At 35.2% G+C, this 23,769-nt stretch overlaps 1 protein-coding gene across 1 annotated transcript in view; it reads right to left on the bottom strand.

The window, feature by feature from the left end:
- Positions 1–23,142, bottom strand: part of LOC143225643 (uncharacterized) — a 129,092-nt gene extending 105,950 nt beyond the window's left edge. Inside the window, exon 1 of the mRNA XM_076455433.1 lies at positions 22,162–23,142. Coding sequence (XP_076311548.1) covers positions 22,162–22,981 — 820 coding nt within the window. The 5' untranslated portion in view covers positions 22,982–23,142. The remainder of the gene's footprint in view (positions 1–22,161) is intronic.
- Between the last annotated feature and the right edge of the window lie 627 nt (positions 23,143–23,769).

Genomic DNA, 23,769 nt, shown 5'->3' with positions numbered 1-23,769 from the left:
CTTGAATGACTGATAAATTTAACATAAGCCTATATACAAGTCCTCGTGATTCATCACCAAACTTTCATCTGACAGGAGGCTGGATGTGGCCCATTGATTAATGTGTTGGATTTAGAAGCTACGGTTCCTTGGTTTGCGTCTCGTTAGTGAATAACAAAAAACTGCACTCCACACTTTGAGGGTTTGAGTGAATTATAAGAGTGACGACTAATTCATGTGATCAGAATTCCTCAAGTGCTAGAGATAAGTGGTTCTGACTAGCTGCATTCCTTCTAGTCTATATCTGTCGCTTCAAAATTAAAGACGGCTAGCACAGATAGCCCTCGTGTAGCAGCAAATTCAACAACAGCAAGCCCTTCCGGTGTTAAAACGTTTGAGAAATGAGTTTATTTGATCTGTGTTTTAGCGTAAGTAAAGCAGTGGCTGTCGCAATTGTATTGACGTCAAAGGACGTTTCCCAACGCATTATTTCACCATTTATGACGACAACTTATGCTCTCTAAAGCAATGTCTTACGAGTGAAGCAAATGTACAGCTTTCATTATCTGCATCATCTCAACAAGACTTTCGTCGTTATACGGAATACACCATTTTAGTTGCATTTTATGCTTTAAAACTGATTTAAGCCTGACAGTTTTAAACATGTTCAGATTTTATTCTGTGTTTTAAATGAATATAAGTTATTGAGGGTGATAAGAAGCATTTTCTTTAGTTTATAAACAGAATCTTTCTATGCTGAACATCGGGTAAAAAACGTCACTTAAATAGCCTTTCATAGTCATCAACTCTGTCACGTGCTGTCTCCTGTAATATTCAAAGTAAAATTATGCAATTTTATTGCAGTACCACTTGAGGAAAGAAACAGGAGTAATTTAGTTGATGCGAACCATGCTTATGTTTCAAGCTGTATGTATGGTTCGCTAGTTTAAAGGATTTACTGGATGTCTTCAGAGAGTCCTGAAAAGCGTCTGACACATTTTATTAACATGTGTGTAGCTTTATTCAATAAATGATCAGTTCCAAAAGACTGGAAATGTTTGATTTAATGAGTCCTTAAAAGAGGAGCTCCGCTTTCCCTCTTCTAGTTAATACTTATGAGGATACTTTGATGTCCCTAAACTTGCAACTTACACTAAACAAATGTACTTTATCAATAGTATATACGAAAAGAAACTAAGGCTTATTTATAATAGAAGAATATTAGCTGTCGTCGTGTGAACAGTCATGTTTGACTCTTTCCTTTTGATGTTCTTTTCCTTATGTTCGTGTTGTTATTTTCCGCTGGTAACAGAAGTAACTAAAAACAATAATGGCGGCCATGCAAGATTTTGCCATTTGATTTTGTTCTAAATAATTAATTAAATTAAACTACTCGCCCTGCAGAGAATAAAATTTCAGTTGTTCCTAGTTGGTTGTTTGTTTTTCTTTTATCTTTTTGCTTTCTTTCATTTCATCCAAGTTGTGAAGTCTCTCTGACAATTTCACACGTGGATCCAGAAAATCGAAACAGTTATTAACTTGATGCCCAGTGTCAACAATATCACCGTTAAGTGTTGAGGGTGCCACGTTCGAGAATTGTCACGCTGAAGTGGTTAGGGAGCACATCCATGTTACTATAGTGGCATGTTTAAGTAATGAATATAAACAATCAGAGGGTGAGGGTGCCATACTCAAGTAGTGAGGGCGTTGCACTTAAGAGGTGAGGGTATCAACTTCCTTAGGTGATGATGCACCTAGAAATAATCCAGATAAGGTCGTCTTTAATTTTGAACCACCTTTCAGAAAAAAAAGGAACCAATTCAGTAACGTTTGTGGTTACTATAGTTTGAACCGGCCATTTAATCTCATACAAGGAATTAGCTATCAATTTTATAATGTGCCCAGAAGTAAAAGCGTGCAATGTGTTCAGTGATATCACTTCTTGAATCTTGGACCTTTTGATCCTCAGCCAGACACGGCTGTGAAAATGTTGGTATGTTTGTTTTTTCGTTTCCTAAGTTTTATTTTTTAAAGAAACTCTATATTCAGTTTAAAACAGATATAAAGTAATTGAAAATAAAGACACATACTACTAATTATTTCATATATTTTGACAGGATAATTAAAAATTGTACACCAGGTAATATTAATGGTAAAAATTAAAAGAAAGATAAAAGTATTCTAGTCTAGTCTTTGGATTGAATTGTTATGATTTACATTCTGTTGCCACAAAAACGTTCCGAGCTTTGAAGCCGTGGGGTGTATTGTAAGTTTGGTCATCAAATCCCACTATTTCGTCAGACAACAGTAACACAAGAACTGAACATGGTTGCTGTTTGATAACAACCTTTCATCTAGTTTCAGGTGGGTTAAGGTGCTTGACTTGTAATCAGAGGGTCGCGAGTTCAAATCCCCGTCAAACCAAACATGCTCGCCCTTTCAGCCGTTATAAAGTCACAACCGATCCCATTATTAATTGGTAAAAAGAGTAGCCCAAGAGTTGAAGGTGGGTGGTGATGACTAGCTGCCTTCCCTCTAGTCTTACACTACTAAATTAGGGGCGGCTAGCGCAGATAGCCCTCCTGTAGCTTTGCGTGAAATTCAAAACAAAACAAATCCCCTAGTCTACCAGTTCAAATTTAGAGGCGGATGTGTACAAATTACAGTTGTGAACTTTGTTTTAGAAAAACTAATTAACCAAAAAGATGCATATCTTTTTAGGGAAATTTACTGAACGTATTCGAAAAGAAATCAGAAGTTTTATAAGTAAAGAGAAGCAATGAGTATTATAAACATATGACCGTGGGTTTAATAGGTGTTTTGAATACACTTCATTAAGAAAATAAAAATTCGAATAAATGTTGCGCAAACAACACACACAAACCCAAACACTTCATTTTATGTTCGTAAAAGTGTGAAAAAAATTGCGTGCTTATTTATTTGTTGTTAAGCACAAAGCTACACAATAGACTATTTGTGCTGTGCTCACCATGAGTATCGAAACTTTTTCAGCATATTTGCTCTCCGACTTACTGCTGTACCACTGGATGGGGAAAAGTCGGGTGAGGGGGACAAAGACTCAAGTTTTTGCTTTCAGTCGTTCTTGAGCTAAAATAGTTTTAAAAATCTTATATGTAGAGCTGGTAGCTTAGAATAATGATACACATGAACAAACAATATGCGATTATACTAAGTTACAAAACTGTTAGTAGAAACAACTGCTACTTTTCAAGCTAGTAACACATACAAAAAATGATGCTATATCATTAAAGGGTGTTACCAACGGCAAAACTTTATCTGTGAAGGTAATATGAAAAGTTTCTTAATTTCAATGCCTGTCTATTCTCAACATTTCCAAATTAGGGTTTCAGAAGCGACATGAAATTAGCATAATTCTACAGAATTCTACTTCGAGTTTACCTCCTGTCATTATAAACTCCACTTCTTCTTGTGGCCCTAATTTTAATCGCTAAGTTCGACGTATTGCTGTTCACAAGATTACGTTTCGAGTCATCAAATCATCAAACTTTGACGATTTTCACTGAGACGAGAAGACGTAAGAAAAACATTTTTTTTCGTAACGTTGAGTATGAAATTACTTTCAGTTGCGATAGTATTTGTGTTGAGATGCTACGTTTGAACTGATTGCCTCAAAGGAAAGCTAATCTTTCTCTGATAAATACGTTCTGTGTAGATGAAAAAATTGTTACGAGTGTTTTCTCAAACAAACAACCTTCTGTACAATTCTTACAAATTCCGCTTATTTATAATGCTTGAAGTAATATCGAGATGCTTAAAATCATTACCAAATACTTAAAATAATGAACGAGGTCTTCCTAAACAGCGAGTACTTTCACTGACACTTAAACAGTGAGATTTACCATAATCTGTCAATAATATTTAGTACATCAATGGTAATCTTTCACGTGCACATGCTCATGACAGGAAGGCAACTCTAACTTCATATGGTTTCAAAACAACAGCGAGGAACGACCTTGCATAATAACATCATGTCTTCTTTCGTAGTTAACCAGAAAGCTACACAATAACCCGTCTGGGTTCAGCTCACCACCAGGATCGGTTTCCAGCATTGTAAGTCTACAGACATACCGATGTGCTACTGGGGAGACGTGATTAGATTATATCACAACTAATTCTGGTAGTATATATATATATGCATGTATTATCTAATATCGCAATGAAATAAACCGAAGTTATGTCATAATGAAGTATTTAAGTGATATTAAATACTATAACATAAGTCGTGTTTCTCTTTTTTATAATTTTCTAATATTTTTCTCAGAAACGACTAAGTCAGTTTTAATGTTTAAATGGAGTAAAAACTGAGCAATGTCCTTCAAAAATCAAGGGCTTAACTGATTGCATATCCTAAAAATATACGAGCAAGGAATGTTTGTTACACGTATTCAGAACTTAATTGCATTACAGAGAATCAAATGGTTCGCTCGGACTTTCCAGAAATCATGTCTAAATTATTACATTAGTTTATTAATCATACTCTCAGCCTTGTAACTGAGCTACAAATGTGTCTGTTCAAAATAAATTAACTTAAATTATATTTCACCATTTGTTGTAGTTGGTAACATATAATTTTCTAAATATAATGTTTGATGATATGTGTCATTTCAGTCACTACCACGAGATGGCGATATATACAAGGACTCGTAATAAACAAGCGCCCATTGAAAATGAAATGTTTGTTTGTTTTGTTTTGTTTTTGAATTTCGCGCAAAGCTACTCGAGGGCCATCTGTGCTAGCCGTCCCTAATTTAGCAGTGTAAGACTAAAGGGAAGGCAGCTAGTCATCACCACCGACCGCCAACTCTTGGGCTACTCTTTTACCAACGAATAGTTGGATTGACTGTCACATTATAACGCCCCCACGGCTGAAAGGGCGAGCATGTTTGACGCGATGGGGATGGAAAATGAAATGAGCTAGCTGCGTACTTACATAGTAAACAGCGTGAAGTCGTCACTTTAAACTTCATTTAAATTATGCTTGCATACAAAATTCTTACACGAAACGAAAAACTATTCCAAGAATTTTAAAAAAAATTTTGATAATTACCCACCTAAAATAAAAACACACTGCTCTAGTAACTATACCAGACAAATTACAATCGTTTGTTGTTAATCCCAAATCACAAAATAAGCTATCCATTTTGTGCCTACCGAAAGCATCGAAACCTGATTTTTATTGTCATAAGTTTTCAGGCTTGCCACTAAATAAAGACGACCGCGGAAATATAGATAATTTTTAATAAAAGTCAAATAGACTGACTGAAGAATTTAGTTATTTATTATGTTTCTTCTATCAATAATTTATACATTTTAAAGTAATAGTATATACAACTGAATAATTCTAAAATCGTTCGTATAACAAATTATCCTTATCTAAAATTAATTAGACATTTTAACAACTTACACCCAAATCATCGTTTACCCAAAACATGGCCAAGCGTGTTATGGCGTGCGACTTGTAATCTGAGGGTCGCGGGTTCGCATCCCCGTCGCGTCAAACATGCTCGCCCTTTTAGTTGTGGAGGCGTTATAATGTGACGGTCAATCCAACTATTCGTTGGTAAAAGAGTATATCAAGAGTTGGCGGTGGGTGGTGATGACTAGCTGCCTTCCCTCTGGTCTTACACTGCTAAATTAGGGACGGCTAGCAGAGATAGCCCTCGAGTAGCTTTGTGCGAAATTCAAAACAAACAAACAATTACCCAAAACATTTCAGAAACAACATTTGAAAAATTAAATATATTTAACGTCTGTTGTTATTACATAAAATAACAAAGATGAATTTGCTTCATTTAAAACCTTATGGGTAAGTAAACTGTTTGAGATCCAGTATCTATAACAACTAAATCTAAAATTTCTTGCAATTGTGATTAATTTATCACCAAACAAGTTCTTTCAAAATGTTTAAAATCCTTGGAATGAATTTTACAACGACTCCTGGCTTGATTTTCAGAATTGTTGTTTTTAAGAGATTCGTGGATTGGTCATTTTTGTTTGTTTGTGTTTTCAGGAACACTTACTGTGCTCTCATTCTCTAGTTATTTGAGTATATAAGTTTTGTATAGCCGGGAGAGTAAGATTCACTAGACCTAAAACTTGTCTGTGCCTCTGTGTGTGACCAACATAGCTCCAAGAATAAAGAACCGAAAAACCTGAAACCAAACTGATTGGACCCAGAGGATAAACATCTGAGTATTATCACTTATTTACTTGCGGAAAGAAGGGGTTGCTTATATTATGCATAAAAATTACAGACAGCCAGGCATGTACTATGGGTGTACGTGTGTGCACATACTCAAATATCGTTTTTTCTAAAATATCTCTTATCATTTCTATGGTTACAAATGGCTGTGTGAAAGAGCGATCCTGAGGGTGTGCATCTAGGTGTTAGTATTTGCCTTACGAACGTGCTTGCGCGTGCGCATCTTTTTTAATGAAGCAAGCTAGCGAAAAACCAAATAGAAAAGAAGAGGTTCTTCATATAACAACGTGTGATATATAAAAATCCAGCGCGTTTTGGTAAGCAATGAGTTCCAACAATGGTTTTTATGTCATGTTGCTTAACAATAGAAGTATGTAAGTTATACTCTTACGCTAATTCGGTTCATAATTAACAGTTCAGAATACACACACTCAATCAATTTAATAACCCGATCAAAACTTGGTATGTTCGCTAATGTTTCAATAAAACAGACTTCACACATACATGAGCTAATATGTAAATTTGTCAATAAAATAAACGTCTCTCTTGCACGATTTAAGCCGTAAATATATATACATAATGCAAAAAAATCTGTGTGTTTGTCTGTCCGTTAACTGGACCAATTTCAACCAAATTTTGTGGAACGATAGTTTGGAAATAAAACTGTATGTGGATGTTAATGGAAGATCGTAAACCCCTCCATCCTCTTTATTGCTGTTGTTGAACATTTGTTATATTTGATGTTCATTAACGTTAATTACCTTCATAGGTGGCGTCAAGTCCTTATTTTTAACTACAAAAATATATTAAAATTTCTGTGACACAACATACACACAGCGCGGTATGGAAAGCATAAAATCTTCTTATATATATATATATGTGTGTGTACATAGTACAGTCGCTATGATAGAATGTAATGGGGAAAAAATGGCCACCATTACTGAAATACTACATAAACGCAGCTGAAGTCTTCACTCCAACAGCCGCCATAAGGCTGAAATGAGAAACCATTGTATCTCTGAAAGGCTGATATGGATATTAGCACTTTTAATGATAAGCAAACAACAACATTTCGACCTTCCTAGGTCATCTTCGGGTTAACAAAATTAAAAGCCGTTTCTTGAACTATACCTATTTCCTACTTTGACTAGTGACCTTTCAACTTCGTTCCATAAGATACTACTGCGGCCTACTACCGTTAATTAATTAATCATATGAAACACTGTTGAAAGACATTAAGAGTTGATTGTTGAAAGCAGGCATCATAAAGCACATCCACTGTCACTACTTTTTCAATTACCTTGACCATCACACAGTGTATACCATGTTTTAAGTGCATAAATAGTGACTCCTTAAGGCTTATGCAAAAACTTCTGTTGAGAAATAAATATTATTATAATATGTTATCAAATAAATTATGTGAAAGTTGGGATTTCTACGTTATTTATCATTACATTCACTCCACATTTTTTCAAGTTCATAACCCGGATGAAAGACAGGTACCTCAAATTTTTTTGAATTGTAAATAAATTGGGCACATTTTATTACCTAATGGGATTTACTGGCCTATAAGATATTATTTGAACTTCCTAACAAAATACATTTTCTAAAACCGCGTTCTGTTATTACAATCACTCTTACCCCTATAATGCTACTGAAATGTTACCTGACATCAATCACCTCACAATGTTTTTTTCATTGGTTTAGAATATCAGTATTTATTCTCATAGCCATAGAAAAGTGATCACAGTTTCCTTCAAACCAGGAAACAATGGTTCGTTTAAAATAAAAGTTTAATAGGTGTCTTCATCTAAAACTGTACATTTGGATACAAAGAAACCTTTTCCTGACGATAATCCAATAACTGCAAAATGGCTGAAATTGTCTTTTGTTCTCACACAACACGCAGACGGTTAAGAGACAAAGTTATAATGTCATAAGTATGAAACTAAACATCAAATTACACAAGTTGATATAGCAAATAAACAACGCCGGCTTTTTTCACCATGTGTATGTAACCACAAGTTTTCACGAGCTCAGTATGGGGTCGAATTTTAGGCTTAAGTAGTTGGAAAAGCGACTTTCACATTGATTCGAACAACAATAATGAAGTAATAATAAATAAGCTGTCAAGCTAGTTCAGTTTTTGTTCGTTTGTAGTTAACAGCCTTTGAACTTACTGCATCGCCATCACTGGAGAGGGATGCTAAGTTTTGTGCAAAACTAAACAAATGCCGTCTGTACAAGCCATCCCTAATTTAGCAGTGACAGCGAGGAAAGACAGCTTGTCATCAACACCAACTCTTGAGTTATTCTTCTACCAACGAATAGTACGATTGATCGTAACATAATAATTCCGCCTCCACGGCTGAAATGGTAAAGATATTCAGTGATGGAGATTTGAACCCGCTACCCGCAGACCATGAGTCGATCACTTTAATCACCACTACAGAGATAGAGTTCAGTGTAAGGTAGAATGTTAGGCTTACCTAATTAGCAAAGGAGTGGTTCTCACTGAATCAACCATAACAGGACATTAATAATAAGCGTTAAAATGAAATATAATTATAAAAACAATAACAGTAATGTTGGTGATACAACGTGAAAGCTTGTGGATAAATATTTAAAATATATATATATTAAATGATAAAGGAAAAGAAATTGAGTAGGGTCGTCTATTTATTTGTAATTATCCAAGAGAAAGCTTGTGGATAAATATTTAAATAAATATTAAATGATAAAGGAAAGGAAATTGAATAGGGTCGTCTATTTATTTGTAATTACACAAGGGAAAGCTTGTGGATAAATATTTAAATATATATTAAATGATAAAGGAAAGGAAATTGAATAGGGTCGTCTATTTATTTGTAATTACCCAAGAGAAAGCTTGTGGATAAATATTTAAATATATATTAAATGATAAAGGAAAGGAAATTGAATAGGGTCGTCTATTTATTTGTAATTACACAAGGGAAAGCTTGTGAATAAATATTTAAATATATATTAAATGATAAAGGAAAGGAAATTGAATAGGGTCGTCTATTTATTTGTAATTACACAAGAGAAAGCTTGTGGATAAATATTTAAATATATATTAAATGATAAAGGAAAAGAAATTGAGTAGGGTCGTCTATTTATTACCCAAGCACAGAACTGGCACAGAAGCTAATCGAATGTGTTAGTCTATATTGAAAAGCAAACTTGTTTTATCGCGACCCCTTTTTCTAAACATGCGCTATGTTGCGTTTTCCATGCATAGTATAACATGTTTATATGCTGTTCACATAATGCTTTCATGGTAATTATTGTTACTATATTACTTACTGGCCCGGCATGGCTAAGCGTGTTACGGCGTGCGACTCGTAATGTGAGGGTCGCGAGTTCGCATCCCCGTCGCGCCAAACATGCTCGCCCTTTCAGCCGTGGGGGCGTTATAATGTGACGGTCAATCCCACTATTCGTTGGTAAAAGAGTAGCTCAAGAGTTGGTGGTGGGTGGTGATGACTAGCTGCCTTCCCTTTAGTCTTACACTGCTAAATTAGGGACGGCTAGCACAGATAGCCCTTGAGTAGCTTTGTGCGAATTTCAAAAACAAACAATATTACTTACTAGTAAGTAACATTTGTACAGTAGTTTCTAAAACAATTTTATTCTTATATGTGTGGTCCCAGATATAATTTATGTTCCTATCGTCATTGTTACGTGCCTCCTTTACCGACTCTCTGTGTCCCCACGCCTCTCCCAAGAGGTGCGCCCCACAGTTGGAGCATAGCCCGAGAGATTAAACGCATTACATCTTACGCGAATAGAATAAAAATTACTTACAGAAAACTGCTCGCAGATTTTGTTGATCGATATTCAGGCAGCGCATTTCGTTCCTTTTTCCTTTTTGTTTTTTCTTTTACGATCGCATATAACAGGTCCTTAATGATCACTTTTAAATATTTATTCTGATTCAAATCTATAGATGTATGTAAAATGTTGTCAAGGGAAATGAATCAAAAATAAGCATTACAATAGTTGTTTAAAAGATTGTATTAATAATGAAGACAAAGACTATCCACATGTTTGTGTCGAGATTTTGAAACAAAGTGTTTTAAACAACTTGGATTTAAATAGCTGGTCTTAACGTTAAGATACTGTCGTGACATGACAAGCTCAATAAAAGATGTTAAATTCCACCACCAACTCTCTGTTTACTACCTTCTAAGGTCCGGCATGGCCTGGTGGTTAAGGCACTCGACTCTTAATCTAAGAATCATGGGTTCGAATTCCCGTCGCACCAAACATGTTCGCCTTTTTAGCCGTTATAATGTGACGGTCAATCCCACTATTCTTTGGTAAAAGTGTAACCTAAGAGTTGGCGGTGGATGGTGATGACTACCTGCATTATACTGAAAAATTAGTAACGGCTAGCACAGATAGCCTTCATGTAGTTTTGTGCGAAATTCAAAACAAACATTCTTCTGAACGAGGAATTAATAATATTTTGAAGTGGTAAATTATGTTTCTTCAAGATATTAGAGTAAATTTTTTTAATTATATGTTAGAACCCGGCGTGGCCAGGTGGGTTAAGGCGTTTGATTCGTAATCCAAGGGTCGCGGGTTCGAATTCCTGTCGCACTAACTATGCTCGCGCTTTCAGCCATGGGGGCATTATAATGTTACGGCCAATTCGTTGGTAAAAGTGTAGCCAATAAGGTCGTTTTGGTTGATGCTGATTTCCCTCTAGTCTTACACTGCTAAATTAGGTACGCCTAACGCAGATAGTTTTGCGCGAAATTAAAAAAAAAAAAAAAACTATATGTTTCTAGTGCCCTTATTAATTCTTAAAATAATAAATATGATTTAAGTTTTGATGAAGCATTAAAAACGGAAGACTGATATACAAATACAGTAGTTTGAATCTTCACTCACATTTGCACTCAAGTCGATTTCTTTTGTGACGTCACTGCATTGTGGTGTGTATTACTGCGACATTCTGATGTAATTAATAGAATAAAGCCTAAATAACATGCAATCTGTCTGAAAGATTAAGTTCTTTAAGGTCTGAATATCAAACCAACATTACATAGGACCCTTTTAAATGAAGCAGTGAAATGTGGAAAAACTGTTTAATGTGTCTCCCGCTGGTACAGCTGTAAGTCTACGAATTTATAATGCTAAAATCATGGGTTCGATTCCCTTCGGTGGACTCAGCAGATAGCTTGATGTGGCTTTGCTATAAGAAAACACCAACACACTGTTTAATATTTTCTAGAACAACAGAACAGCAGGAAAGTAATTTAAGAGAATATTTCAGGATTCAGTATTGGGAATAATACGTTTAAGTTGAAATCCCAGGATTCAGGCTTATTGTTCAGTAAAACATTATCTCTAGGTTAAACTCATAAACTTAAGGAACGGTTCACCTGGTGACGTGGTACTTGCTGTTAGGACAAATTCCTTTAAATAATTCGTTGGATAAACATATAGATGCGACAAGGTATATTATGTTTGGTTGTCGAAGCTTAGTTGTTTTTGTTTGTTGTTGTTGTTTTGGGGGAAGGTAGTCACAGTTCTGGTTTCAAAAAACCTTACATATAGTAACCGACTTAAGAAGACAGACTGTTGCCACGTGTTGTTGTTTTTTTTTTCTTATGAAATGGATTATAACGTATCATGGGCATACAACCCCAGTGGAAAAGTTTTCTCAGAAGGGGGGGGGATGTTTTCGGATGTAGAACGTGATTAAGGAGCAGATGATACACATTATGATAAGCTTGAATCATCTTGGGAAAAAAAAAACTAATGTTACTGTCTTCCGAGAAATTCGTTAACAAGATGTCTGTCCACATGAAATATAACACAATTACAGCCAAACCAAACAGTGGAAAAACGAACCTTCCAACAGACAATTTTCAGGAATTGATTTCCTCCAAGATTTCACCAGAATAACCACAAAACTGTAGATAACCATAATACCCACAAAACTGTAGATAACCATAATAACCACAAAACTGTAGATAACCAGAATAACCACAAAACTGTAGATAACCAGAATAACCACAAAACTGTAGATAACCATAATAACCACAAAACTGTAGATAACCAGGTGCCTTCACATCTATATTTACCTAATCCAAATTCTGAATATCAAACATGATAAAAGAAACGAAATGCGTGTAACTCTTTGAAAATTAAGATAATTTTAGGTTTTGATAAATAAAATTATAATTTATGTAAAATTGATAACCGAATAAATAAATAAAATGATGCTCGCTTCAGAGAAAACAAATTATCATACTTATATAAAAAATGTGAATAGAACCAGCAGTCTGATTGGAACGATTAATGTTATCGTTAAAATAATCATGTGTATTTTATTTTACAGTTTGCAACTTTCATAACGGAAATAAAACTGTAAAACACGAGTCACACCATTCACCACGAAATTTCCCCAATCTGTGAACAAGATAAAACTGAATAAACACGAATTTCACTCCATAGCGTGAAAACTCCTGAAACTCTGAACGAAATAAAATGTTAAAAGTGAAGACATACACTTGAATTTGACGTTTGAAAGGTCGAAAGCTTCAATCTACTTTAAAGTTCGTGAAATGTGAATCAACAGTACTGATAGCCGTCATGAAAGTGGATTCAACTTTGTGACTGCTGAACTCAGTAGTGAAAGTGGATTGAATACAGTATGGTGAATACTGACCGCCGTGAAAATTCATTAATTTACTTATTCGCTCATGTGTGAAATTTTCAAAAGATCAAAGGGGTAGTGATTAATTGAAAATATTACTTAGATTACGAAGAGAAGTGTTCCGTGTTCACACCAAATAAAACTTTAGTAACAAAACAATTTAACTCTAGAGAAAACCTACAGTTGGAAAATTTCAAGCAAATGTAGACAATTTTATATTTAAACTGAGTTATTTTGAATTTTTTTTTTTATTTTTAATAAACAATTCTTCCATAAAGAACACCTTATGTCTAATTAGAATCAGAATCTTACAGTTTGACAGCTGTTTCCAGAAATGATTAGGGCTAGTTTTAAGATGTGTTTTATTTTTTTAATTTATTTATTTGATTGTTTTAGCTTAGTTTAGAGGATGGAACAACAGAGATGGACCTTGTTGTCCCTAAACATTACGTTATGTTCAGTTTGACATTATGCACTTTGCTAATTATTAACACATTATAAACAATGCAAAATAATTACAGAAAAAGTGCTTTGCTCATGAGTTCGTGAAGTACGACGTACATATATATATATGCGCATGTCTGTCTGTATTTGTGATTTATGCGTCGTGGTTGATTTCTTCCTTTGATCATGTGTTCTTGTTTTCAGTTATGCTCCATTTTCGCCAATGTTCTTTATCATTTTTAATGCTCAGTATCGTATTTTCCAGTCTGTAAGACTTTGTCTCTAAACATAAGACTTTAATGTCCTCGTTTGTTATCGCTTCAGTCTCGGTTATCATCTCATAGATTTTCGAATTAAGTAAAAATAAAACGTCGTTATCTGGAGCACTCGTTATTACATACGTAATTTTATACGCTTGAAAAAGATGTTTATCAGGTGCTGTAAATCACTGATCTTTGGACTTTCGGCAGACTTGAGCTATCAGTTTATTTTGATACCTAATAGCCCAACGTGTTCGTATAAATATTGCAAAACACAAAAATCGACTGATAAAGCACGAACGTGTTCGGCGTATAACGATGAATAACAATTACCAGCTAAGTGGAAAGGTATAGAAGATTTACGAAAGGTAATTGAAATGGTAAAACTTTGATTAAAAAATATTAGAAAGACGTGACTTTAAGTACACGTCGGAATAATACATTAACTCAAACGTTCTTCCGGATAGAATCTGACAAGTTCATTACAAGACAGTTATAACATTCTCGGATATTTTTGTATTCATTGTTTGTTTGTTTTTTCAAATAAACCACATACGTTGAGTAAGTTAATTTAAACGATTTTAAAGCTACACCACAATCATGTCGTCACATTTGGTTGTGCTGTATCTGACGTCATGCGTTTTTACAATAGATGTGTAGTATTATTTCTGTTGCAAATAACCGTAAGCTGGTCATGTCCAAATCACACTACCACTTCCTGTGTCGTTGGACACGTAGATAGCTTTTGTTATTGGCCTTTGTGTTTACTGATTCTCACCTGCTACGAAACGTCACATTTTGCTTACTATGACTAGAGTACGACTTGTTTCAGGTCTCTTTCTGGATTATCCTGGAATCTCAGGTTGATTCATTCCTTTGTTTTTCAATTATGTGTCGTGCAAGGAAAATTCCAGTTTTAGAAATTCTAAATATCCGATGTACACACATTTTCATGTTTATATTACGTTTTTGTTACAACAATAATCTACGACTGGGATTTAGGCGGATTATACGTTGTTCGTTGAATAACGAAACTTTGCTTAGAGAGTTTCTTTTGAGAAATTCTGTTTGTTATATTTTACTCAAATAAGACAAAAGGTTTATGGTTATTTCCTGCATGAACTTACATGTTTGGCATTGCTTGTAATCGCAAGAATGACCTTCACCTGGTGTCGGCTTAAAGTTGACTTTATTCCTGAAACAACGTTGAACGTGAAGTTTTATTTTTCTGAAAGAAACGACAGGAACATATGTAAAAAATTATTTTAGTTGAAGGAAGGTGTTCTTTAGTATCCAGGGTAGGTCTTTTTTTTTAGTTTAGGGTGATAGGTAATAACCAGTGGAGCACCAAAAAAATTGTTTTAGGTAGTTGTTTCAAAGCAGATTCACATGGTATATTGTTATCTTCGTCAGCTTGTAGGGTAAATAGTTTTTTATTCATAACCTTTTTCAGTCACAGCATTTTCAAAGAATTTTCATAGAGTATAACTTCTTTAATCTAAGTGTTTGGTTACATGTGAGACTGAGGTTTATGTGTGGAAAGTAACAGCTTTGATTATGTAAGTATTGTGGTTTATTCCTTGGTTTTCAATAAAAATCAATGTGTAGAACCTGAGGTTTATGTGTGGAGAGTAACAGCTTTGGTTATGTAAGTATTGTGGTTTATCCCTTGGTTTTCAATAAAAATCAATGTGTAGAACCTCGTGTTAAGTTTACATCTAAGAACATTATTTAGGTAGTGTAATACTCTATCGTAAAGTTAATAGAACCGTGGAAGGTGTTAACATGTCTATAAGAGGACGGTAATGAATCTTTGTCTTCTATCCAAATGAAAAAAAAAAAATCATTAACGTAGTGTCTCCAAAACGTTAGTTTGTTTCAGCAACTTTCCAGCAGTCTCGTCTTTAAGTCTCATACAAACATTTTTAGCATAGTTTGGTTACCATAGTTGTGTTTGAACATAAAAATTCATGATTAAATTCACTGCCGTTATGCAAGATTGCTGGTACAGTTAAATCTATAATGATTTGATTGTTAGATTTATCTGGTTTTAATATAGAAGATTCTAGGACTTTTATCGTGAGGATGTTTGTGTAGAAAGAATAAACATCCATATACAGAGAATAGTGCTTGTGTAGAGAGAATAAACATCCATGAACAGAGAATAATGTTTGTGTAAAGAGAATAAACATCCATAATGCAGAGAATAATGTTTGTGTAGAGAGAATAAATATAAACATCCATAATGCAGAGAATAATGCTTGTGTAGAGAGAATAAATATCAATAGTACAGAGAATAATGTTTGTGTAAAGAGAATAAACATCCATAATACAGAGAATAATGTTTGTGTAAAAAGAATAAACATGCATAATACAGAGAATAATGTTTGTGTAGAGAGAATAAACATCCATAATGCAGAGAATAATGTTTGTGTAGAAAGAATAAACATCCAAAATACAGAGAATAATGTTTGTGTAAGGAGAATAAACATCCATAATACAGAGAATAATGTTTGTGTAGAGAGAATAAACATCCATAATACAGAGAATAATGTTTGTGTAGAGAGATAAACATCCATAATACAGAGAATAATGTTTGTGTAGAGATAATAAACATCAAAATACATAATAAACATCCATAATACAGAGAATAATGTTTGTGTAGAGAGAATAAACATCCATAATACAGAGAATAATGTTTGTGTAGAGAGAATAAACATCCATAATACAGAGAATAGTGTTTGGTGGTAATTTCCATTACTGTTAATGTCAGAGACCATGTTCAGTAAATGTGATGTCTTTAATGTACGATGTCAAACGTGGGGGGGGGATATTTTTGATGTGGTAGTCAACGTAAGTAGATGTGTTTTTAGTAGGTACACACTATGGATAAAAATATCAGCTGATTCTTAATAATCAAAAAAGATTTACGAATAGAAGATAAACTAATAACCAAAGAATTTTGTTCAGGCATCAAAAATTCAGGACGTAACCACACTTCACTTATATAAACTCACATAAATAACAACGAGGTATCTAATCAATGAAATAACTTGGAAGATTATTTTTCACACAATAAATATTTGAAATTCACATTTTGTTAAGACAAATCATCTCACAAGCACGGTGAAAAATGATTTTAAATAAACTGTTTTAAAGCTGGTAGGAATGACACAAAATTAAAATATAACCCTGTAGAAGGCTCCCTTTGACAGACTTCACAATTAAAATTACCATTATTCTTTCTCAGAGTGTCCAGAAATGGAATTTCGTGAGTATCTTGATTTTCAACGGTAAAAAAGTCATTAAAATATTGTAAAAATCGGGAGAAATTATAATATTAAAAAAAAGAAATATGTTAAAGGAATCGACAACATCCGCAATAGTAAAGTAAATGTTTTAAACTCTTGTGAACAGGTTATCCAACAACTGCTTTCCATGAAAACACAAAAACAAGTTGGCCAGAGATTTTACTAATCTTGAATCCATGGCAACACCATCATGGCGGACCCATCAGTCTAATTATACAACTTATCTTAAAAATGAAATGAGGCTTTTTAAAGAAAAAACTGGTTAATTATTTTGTAATACTTTCTTCGTTGGAGTTATCGTTGTAAATCAGCACTCAACCGCATAATCCCTTGTAATGATATATTAGTAAATAATAATTCGATGTCAAAACTGGCACAATAAATGTTACCATAAAATTTCAGTTGTTGAATTTCCTGGCAGAGCTTAAAACTGACTTTTAAGATGTGTTCATTTGTGGTGAATATCTTTAAAAAAATACTACCAAAATATAATCATAAGTTCCAGTATTGGACACTACTGGTCAGAAGAGATATCCTTCTTTATGATTTTTTTTGCAGCCCATAGAAGATTCCCGGATGACTTCCTGGTGGTCTTATATTTTATTACTGTTCGTCTTTAAGAATGTTATCTTTCTTTAGCTGTGTTTAAAACTCTTTTGCTTTTATTCCACCAACAGGTACTTTGAAAACTATTAATCAATGCGTCAGTTTTGAGAAACAAATTTTAAAAGTCAAACAGTTTAATGGAACAATTGGATCTCAGTTATTCTAGCGATCACAAGATCAGCTTGTGGATGTCTACATGTATCTCATCAAGTGATATTTACTGTAAGATTGGAATCATCATTAGAAGCCTAACATGGCCTGATGGTTAAGGCTTTTGGTTCTCAGTATAAGGGTCGCGGTTTTTAATTTCCGTCACACCAAACATGCTCGCTCTTTCAACCTTGGGGGCGTTATAATGTGCCGGTCAACCACACTATTCGCTGGAAAAAAGTGGCACAAGAGTTGGCGGTGGGTGTTATTAACAAGCTGTAGTTTTTCATCTGGTTCTGATAGCCCTCGTGTAGCTTTGCGCAAAATTCAAAACAAAGCAAGTGTAACCAAACAAACCGCACTAAGTGTAAGGAAATAGTATAAAAAGTTAAATTCTCAATCAGAAAGTACAATGTAGACATAAAGTTTGAAAAAAGTTATTTAATTCAAGTTACCAGAGGTACCTTTTTAAGAACACAATCATTATGAAGAAAAGATGGCACTTTCTAGAAGTAAAAGGCCCGGCATGACCAAGCGCTTTAAGGCGTGCGACTCGTAATCTGAGGGTCGCGGGTTCGCATCCCCGTCGCGCCAACATGCTTGCCCTTTCAGCCGTGGGGCGTTATGATTGACAGCCAATCCCCACTAGTTGTTGGTAAAAGAGTAGCCCAAGAGTCGGCAGATGGTGGTGATGACTAGCTGCCTTCTCTCTAGTCTTACACTGCAAAATTAGGGACGGCTAGCACAGATAGCCCTCGAATAGCTTTGTTCGAAATTCAAAAACAAACAAACTAAAAGTAAAAGGATAACGTATTAGTTGACTACAGAGAACTTGTGTGTAATAATTATCTGCAGAATATTTTCAAACAGATGTTTTAAACGTGATAGCTTCTAAACGAAGATATACAAAGACATAGGTAAAGTACACTTTTGTTTATGGACTTTAATGTTTATCCTGCTTTGTAATATCACAAGACTAATCTTTTTATCGACAGACTGTGCCAAAAGATTGATTATACCTACGTGTATATCATTCCTCGGAACGTTTGGTTTTGTTTGAATTTCGCGCAAAGCAACACGAGGCCTACCTGCGCTAGCCGTCCCTAATTTAGCATTGTAAGAGTAGAGGGAAGGCAGCAGTCTTCACCACCCTCTGCTAACTCTTGAGCCACTCTTTTACGGAAAAATAGCGGGATTGACCGTCACATTATAACGCCCCCACGGCTGAAAGGACGAGCATGGTTAGTGTGACGAGGATTCGAACCCGTGACCCTCGGAGTACGAGTTCAGTGCCTTAACCACCTAGCCATGCGTGGCCTCCTTGGAGTGTCGAACTCAAGCATGTTACGCTCGTGCAAATAAGTTCTGATAAGTCTCTCGTGCATGCGTGAACATCATCGATCAATACATAAATCAGATCAAGAACGAAAAATCAGTGCGTTTTCGAGAAAGGCACTGGACCGTTCAGAATAAGTGAAAACAAAGTAAATAAGTCTTTTTAACGTAGCCTGGGTAAATCTCTCAGGAGTATTTCTAACTATCCATATACAGGACTTATATCAAAGGTCACAATGTTAAGATATCGACAACTTTCTGAACTTTAATGTGTGTGTACAACCTGTACTGTACACACACACACTACTGTAAGAGTGATAAAGTCTTGAAAGTTTCGTGTCTCATTAACACACGAAATAGTGTGTTAATAGTGTAGAATAGTGATGAGTCTATAATGTGTCTCAATAAAAGGCCTATAAGACAAGACTAGTGTTGAGTATACCACGTGTCCTGATGGTTAGGCTTATGCGAGTATGTATCTCAGTATGACAGCTACAGGGCTAAACTACTAATTTGCACAAAATGTCTCAAGTAGAGGACATACAGAGCCACACTAGTAATAAGTATACCATGTGTCTCAAGAAGAGGACCCATAGAGCTAGACTGGTAATGAATATATCACATGTCTCGAGAAGAGGAAAGAGAGAAGTAGACTAGTGATTACCATGTTTCCATACAAAAATTGCGTCAAGATACATATTCAGAGGTACACGTTATTTAATGAAAAGTATTCAAATATATGTTACAGTTATTAGATAGTATCATACTTGAATATGCTAAAAAACACAAACCAAACCCATAAAACAGGACGCCACCTCACTTTTCATTCTATTTTCATAAGACATCAGACAACGATCTACTGAACTGCTTGGTAGAACGTGTGGGTCGTTACTACATGCGCCACGCGCTCTAGGCCTAACGCTGCTTTCATTTGGGCTCTAAGAACACAAGTCCTAAACTTTAAACCTTTTATATCTAGTAGCAGTGGAGTGAGATCGACGGGCGTCATGAGAAGTTGGTAGTAAAAGGTAAGGACATCTACATAAACTTTGAAAATTATATTCAAAATTAAGCTCAAACATATCCCTGAGGTTAATTCCTATATTATTTTTATATCTCAAATACGAAAACACACACACGAGTTTTTACAATGCGTTATCTAGCGGGACTTTATGAAACATGTTTTTAACATATAATAACTTGTATCGTTTAAGTACAAGTTTAGAAAAACTGCGCGGGAAATATAAACACTAGCACTATATATACGCCATATTGTTTTAGTGAGAGACAAACTGCTTGGTATTCTACAAGGAATTGGAAAGATTTAAATAGAACATGGATGAATAAAACATTGAAAATCTCATTCTACAAATAGCTAAAATAGTTGTTTCTTAAACTAATACTGAATACATGATTATCTACAATTATCATCAAACTTTTCATAAGATGCATTTGTTGTATCCAAGAGAAAATAGAAAAGATTTTTCTAAAAATGCATCAACTTTATCCACAGAGAAAAATGGGGAATTTTTCTAAAGGTGCATTGGTTGTACCCACGAAAAAAAAAGTTAGCACGTTTTCCCTAATGTGTCTACAAAATAGGCCTAATCTCCTAACCATTTAGAACGAGCTAGTTGGTTGTTTACTTATAACAAAGCCTCATGGGGCAATCTGCTGAGCCCACCGAGGGGAATTAAACGCCTGATTTTAGCGTTGTAAATCCGTAGACATACCGCTGTACTAGCGGGGGGTATAGGAGGAGGGCTGAGTTTAATTATTCGTTCAGTAATTTGTCGTTGGCTTCTTTTTTTTTACTTTTTTAGTCCTAGAGACACGTTAGGTTAAATTAACTATATGTTAAGCGTTTGGATTGTTCTTGAACAGTTTACTTACTAAATTACTAATTGCCGGTTTATCTGATATCCGTAAGAAAATACTGGTATTCGAATAATTAAATTTAAAACTATACGCCATTTAATAAAAATGCCCGGCATGGTCAAGTGATTAAGGCGCTCGACTCGTAATTCGCAGGTTCGAGTCCCCGTCACACCAAACATACTCGCCCTTTCAGCCGTAGGGGCGTTATAATGCTCGGTCAATCCTACTATTCGTTAGTAAAAGAGTAGCCCAAGAGTTAGCGGTGAGTGGTAATGACTAGTTGCCCTCCCTCTAGTCTTACACTATATATGTAAAAACGGCTCGTTTGGGTTGAGAAAATATTTTACGTAGAGGAGCGAACAACGTTTCGACCTTCTTCGGTCATCGCAAAATATTTTCTCAACGCAAGCGAGCCGTTTTTACATATATATTTTTCTCTACAAGTGGGTTTTCTCGACATCACTGATTTGTCTTACACTGCTAAATTAGGGACGGCTAGCGCAGATAGCCCTCGTGTAGCTTTGCACGAAATTAAAAAAATCAAAACAAAATTTAATAGAAAATATTCAAAAATATTTTATAGTTATTAAATAAAAACTAGTTTATCATAACTGACTCACAGTTTCTTTTTGTTGAAGAATATTTCAAATTAGGACTCATTTATTATTCGAAGCCATTTTTGAGTGGTCAGACCATTGCCATATTGTTATTTCTAGAGGCCTCTGGGGACGTACTTCTCGGAAAAGTTTTGAATATTTAATCGAATGAGATTGAACCTTGGGCCACGTTAAATACAAATACTGGATATGCACTGTGTAATATATTAATTTAAAAGACGCAAGTCTTAATATGTGTATCTTAATACATGACGTAAAAATTCAGGCGATGTCCTGACTAGCTTTTTCGTTTCGTACGACCCTGTTTGTCGTCGAACACGGTTAAAATTATTTACCTAAATAAAACATTAGTGGTAATCTGTATTTGGTAGCACTATCTATATTTATAAACTAAATTAGAATTTTAGTTTCCCAAAAATTGTAATAATATTTGCATAATCCGTTTAGATTTTCGTTTTTCCGTCGATTTATAGAAGCACTGAGTTAACACTTAAAAAAAAAATCTGGTATATATACATATGTTAATTCAGAAATCAGAAAACTAAATTGAGTCATGTATATTTTGTTAGTAAAAACGACTATGTAGCTCTATTAGTTCTGTAACATGTCATTAATTAGCCTAAATTTGATAAATGTCGTTTCTTACCCAGCTGGTCAATAGTCGGAGAAAGGGACAAAGTTGCTGCCACGAGAGCAACACTAGTAACTAAGATGAACAGCGATACAGAACAGATGACCATGATGATGATTCTTCTTCGTCGTGTTCCCTCTTCTAATCGTTCGTCCTTTATGTGTCCATCTTCTTCCCGGGTCTTGTCGTATCTGCGCTGAATCCGGGATGACCGGTGGCCTGACCGAGAGGTATGACGGTTCTTACCGCTTCTACTGCCACTTCGCTTATGATCAACAACATCGGAGTCAGTGTCAGAAATTTTTCTTTTCTCCATGCCAAACGGGAGATCCAGGTTGCTTGATTCTTGCAACGAGTCCTGGCTATTGTAGTTATTACTGGTAAATGGAGGAATGATATAAGGCTGGCTTCCCCAGTGGGACCTGTTTCCACCACCTTCGTATCTTTCCTTTCGCTCGCCGGTTCTTCCTGAGGTTTTCTGCCTAGATGGTCTGGAGTATCTGGCATTATCCTTCCTTCGATGGGACTTTTTACCACGGTCACTTTCTGTCGATATGATGGACAGAACCGATGGAGAAGGGGAGTGCTCAGTCTGTAGGTGGTCACTCCAATCCTCGGCACTGTCCACTCGAATGACCACCCCATCGTCCAGACGTAAAATAGAAGTCACGGATGAGGATCTTTTGGGCAGATGTAGCGACGACTGACCATCTGAGAGAGTCTTTCTTAACTGTTCCTCTGGGACCTGAGAGTCCTGGGTAGGAAGTGTTCCTTGTAATTCATTCTTACTTAACCCTGAAGAGTGATTACGAATCTTTCCATCCTGAACTACCATTGTAAATGACCGATAATAAATATACTGTCTTCTCCTTATTTATTTATTTATATATTTGCTTTTTTGAAAATGGAAGATAATAGACAATTTTATACGCTCATTTATCCCATATCCAACTATAGCAATGGCTGTCGGAGGTAACAGCCCCAAATGCTGTCTTCTTCCCGTATTACTCACAATAAAGCTGTGAGGAAAAGAGAAACACTGATACCGGGCTGTGCGCTGAACATCTGCCTCCATTGCGCATGCTCAAATGAGACCAAACACGGGCCACATCAGCTGCCAAGTTGTCTAGAATCCTTTTCCAGAATGTTGACTAACGGAAAGCGGGATAAGTGACACTTTGAACATCTGGAATTTAGTGATCATAAATTAGATGATTTAAAGCCAATAGTATCTTTACGTTATCACTGTTCTCTACCAAAACAACAACTGGCACAATTTCGTATTGCTTCATGTATTTATTTCTACTTATATGACAAATATTTATGGGTGTTTAAAGATAATATAAATCACATGCATTATAAAATTTTGACAACAAAGTTTTGTGTGTGTCTCATTAAAAAATAATTACTCACAAGATTACCCTAATTTTATACACAATCTCTCGCTCCACGCTGGAAGAGCGGTAACTCTTAGGATTTGGAACTCTAAAATCAGCGGTTCGATTCTCCTCGGTGGACCCAACAGACAGCCCGATGTAGCTTTACTATAACAAAAACTTGTAAAACACACTCAAACTGTTTTATTATTATTATAAAACACATGGATAGACACAACAACATGTG

Source organism: Tachypleus tridentatus, chromosome 9, assembly GCF_004210375.1.
Source record: "Tachypleus tridentatus isolate NWPU-2018 chromosome 9, ASM421037v1, whole genome shotgun sequence".
Taxonomy (NCBI): Eukaryota; Metazoa; Arthropoda; class Merostomata; order Xiphosura; family Limulidae; genus Tachypleus; species Tachypleus tridentatus.
Note: the sequence above shows the minus strand (reverse complement) of the source record. Positions and strands in the feature narration are given on the sequence as shown.